This window comes from Oryzias melastigma, linkage group LG9 (genome assembly GCF_002922805.2).
Source record: "Oryzias melastigma strain HK-1 linkage group LG9, ASM292280v2, whole genome shotgun sequence".
In the NCBI taxonomy this organism is placed as follows: domain Eukaryota; kingdom Metazoa; phylum Chordata; class Actinopteri; order Beloniformes; family Adrianichthyidae; genus Oryzias; species Oryzias melastigma.
Window position 1 is genome coordinate 6,474,175 of NC_050520.1, and position 3,200 is coordinate 6,477,374.

The following is a 3,200-nucleotide window of genomic DNA, read 5'->3' on the forward strand; positions in this document are numbered from 1 at the left end:
CCGCTCCGAAGTGACACTGGTGGGGAGGCTGCTGGGATTTCCATGTCTGTGTGAATACTTTTCTATCAAAAACACTCAAATATGACATATTTTTACCATGCTACTGCTAGGGACCGCTCTTAAAAGGTTTTATTTAGTAAAATGGACAACAATAAGCTAATTGTGTGAGTTGATGCTGGTAAATATGAAGCTGAAACCTCGGAGGTGCTTCATTCCCACCCTCCAGATTTGTTCAGACTCCAGAACTGCATCGCTGAGCAACATTTCCACCCACTTTTGTTGCACCCCTGTGCCACCCTGAAGGGTTTAACGGGGGCGACATGCGCTTCCTGTTAGAAAGATACAATCTCAGTCGGCTCAGCTAGTGAACAAATGCAAATTTAGGTGCAAACTTGGTCGTTTTTATTTTTATTTAGCAGTATTTTTCATCTTCTCATTTTTCATTTCATTTTGAATTTTAAACAGACTCAAATGACTTTGAGTGAAAAAGTGAGACAAATTAGATAAAAATGTTAGACAAAAGTCTTTCTATAAGTCCCTGCAACTTTTAACATTCAACTTAAATAAATTAAGACTTTTTGTCATTTTAGTTTTCCATTTCATGAGATTAATATGCAATTAATTTCTTGGGTTTATCCAATAAAAAAAAGTTCAGGTCACTGATTGTAAACCTGACCTGCAGGTTTACATTTGCCTCATATCCGGCTCCATCTTGGACAAACGAAACCCAATAAATCCCAGAAACCCATGGGACAAACGGTTGAAATAATTGCAAAAGTTGAAAATAAGGTGAAAGGTGGCTTCTTAGCTTGTTCAAAAAGCCACCTAGTGGTTACTTGATGAACTGACCTGGCTCCAGACACTTTTATTTTGAAACCGTTTGAAGAGAGGAAGTTATTCTATTGGTATCATCAGGATTATTAAGTATATTTTGAAAATGTGCTCTAAACTAACATGAACACACTCGCGGCTTGCACAGGAAGACGCCAAAAGTTTACATCACATACAGCAAAAACACAAGATCTTATCGAGTATCTTGGTCTAGTTTTTAGCCTAAATATCTCATTGCATTTGATGTAAGACAAAATTAACTTCCTAGAACCATTTCAGTAGTATGTAACAATTTAAAAATAATACTTGATTATCTTGGTGAGTCATCTGATCTTGAAAGCATCTTATTTTAGTCATTTTTATTTAACTTAACATAATATATTCAAGCAGAAGTTTTGTGGTAATTGGTTTAGTTTCAAACAGATTTGGGGAAACAGTAAAGTTTTATTGGACTCAAAACAGTACAAGTGCATTTAACAGCAGAATGATCCAAGTTTGAATGTGAACATAAAGTTAATTATAATTTTCTATATAAAAGATTTTTTAGGTCTAGTCTTAGTCTTACTTTACGATGGTTATGATTTAAAAATAAAGAGTTGAATTTTAAAAGAGTTGAAAGAAGGAATTTATAAATATATATATTTTTTAAAACAAAATACGCCTATTTTAGGACATGATATTTCCAGTTACCAGACAAACACACTTGTATATTAGTGGTTTTGCTAATTTCAAGATTTAATTTAGTCTTAAAAGGGTAGGACGTCACAATTTCTTGCTCTATTAGCGGATTATTTCACTTATAATAAAGAAAAAACACCTTGTATTCTATATTTTTTACTTATTTTGAAAATGTTTGAGTTTAAAAACAAAACACGAAGAACCAGCCCATATCTTTCAGTGGAGGTTGAATTTATTTAGCATCTCTGCTTCTGTTTTTTACGACGCAACCAGCATCATAAAGGTTAAAAACATCCATACAGTTGAATTGTCTAAAACAGTGCCATCAAAAGGTCTGCATCATTAAAAACCAGTGAGAAACTGTCTGCCGTCTAACATTCTGCCTCTGATCCCGGAAACCCGAATTCTTCCGAGAAAAACTCAGATTTAACGTACCTGCCTTAAACGTGCCTTCAATCCTCAATTTTCCCATCAGCACTAGCAGGTCAAACATGGGCTTTAACTATCAATGCAAAGAATCCCTGATCTTGTTACAAATAAAAATTAAATTTGCAGCCTTTATTTAAAAAAAAAAACAAAAAAAAAAAACGCCACAATAATATAATATACCTCCACATATAAAAGTCATTTCAAAGCAAAGTGATCCTTTTTTTTGCCTCAAATCTGCTAACTTTGTGTAAAAACACATATATTTCTACATAAACAGTACATAAAGCCTTTTAGTAAATAGTAAATAAAAAAAAGAGTCCAGAAAGGCTTCATCAGAAGGCACGAGGGAGTGGTGACATCGGTGAGGAGGCAGGAACATTCCTGACCTTTGTGTCAGGTCATGAGAAGGCAGCGTGTTGGCCATGAGATTATCTCGGCTCCTATAGCGGCAGTGACGTCAGTCACTTTGTTTTCCACAATTGTAGCCTGTAATACAGGCTCTAATATCACTTAATAGCACCCAACCGAAGAGCGGACCAACATTTAGTCTGAGTTAGACTAAAAAAAGCATGTCTAGTGTCCAAAAATGTGGTGGCCTCCCACAGAAACCTTCTTTTGGGTCTTATTCTTGAACATCCAGCTCTTCTGCCACATCGTAGCAGTGGCTGATCCTGGCAGCTGAAATGCTCCTTCATGTTCAAGGACAAAGCAGTGTTTAAAAGTGATCCGTTATTAGGCGCTGTCATACTTCTGCAGGGCTTCTTCTAGTTTTCCTGTGATTTTCTGGAAAAAGGTGATCTGCTGCTGCAGGTAGTGCTGCATCTGAGCCTTGAAGTCCCGCACTCGGATCTGGTGGAAGTGCTGGATCTCGGCAAGCGTGGCGTAGGAGATGATGTTGCAGCGGTCGCTGATGCCGTCCGCCTGGGCCCGGTCCATCTTGCCCTCCTCCACGTGTTTTTGGCTGTCTTTCACCTTGGTCAGAGCTCCTGTGAGGGAAAAAAGAAATAGTTAAAACATTTTTAAAAATAAGTTTAAACTTTTCCAGTTGTCTTTTAAACATGTTTCATGGTAATGTTTCAAGGTAGTGATAAGGCTAAAAACTTGACAGTAGCTTCTCCCACACGGAACGGGAGCGTTTAGTTTGTGAAAACATTTTTGGACAAACAATGAGCTTTAACTTTGATGCACATTAAAAAAGAAGAAGCGGACTCAAAAATTGACACATGAATGGAGTTCGATATGAATGCAGCATTGTGCCATGC

General features: G+C 37.0%; 1 protein-coding gene across 1 annotated transcript; it reads right to left on the reverse strand.

Moving 5' to 3' along the window:
* Positions 1-1,719: 1,719 nt before the first annotated feature.
* LOC112148100 (sorting nexin-18) lies at positions 1,720-2,943 on the reverse strand (the record flags this gene model as incomplete). Its single annotated transcript, XM_024274899.2, has 1 exon — positions 1,720-2,943. A coding segment is annotated over one exon (273 nt), but the record flags the coding sequence as incomplete, so codon positions are not given.
* Positions 2,944-3,200: the final 257 nt, after the last annotated feature.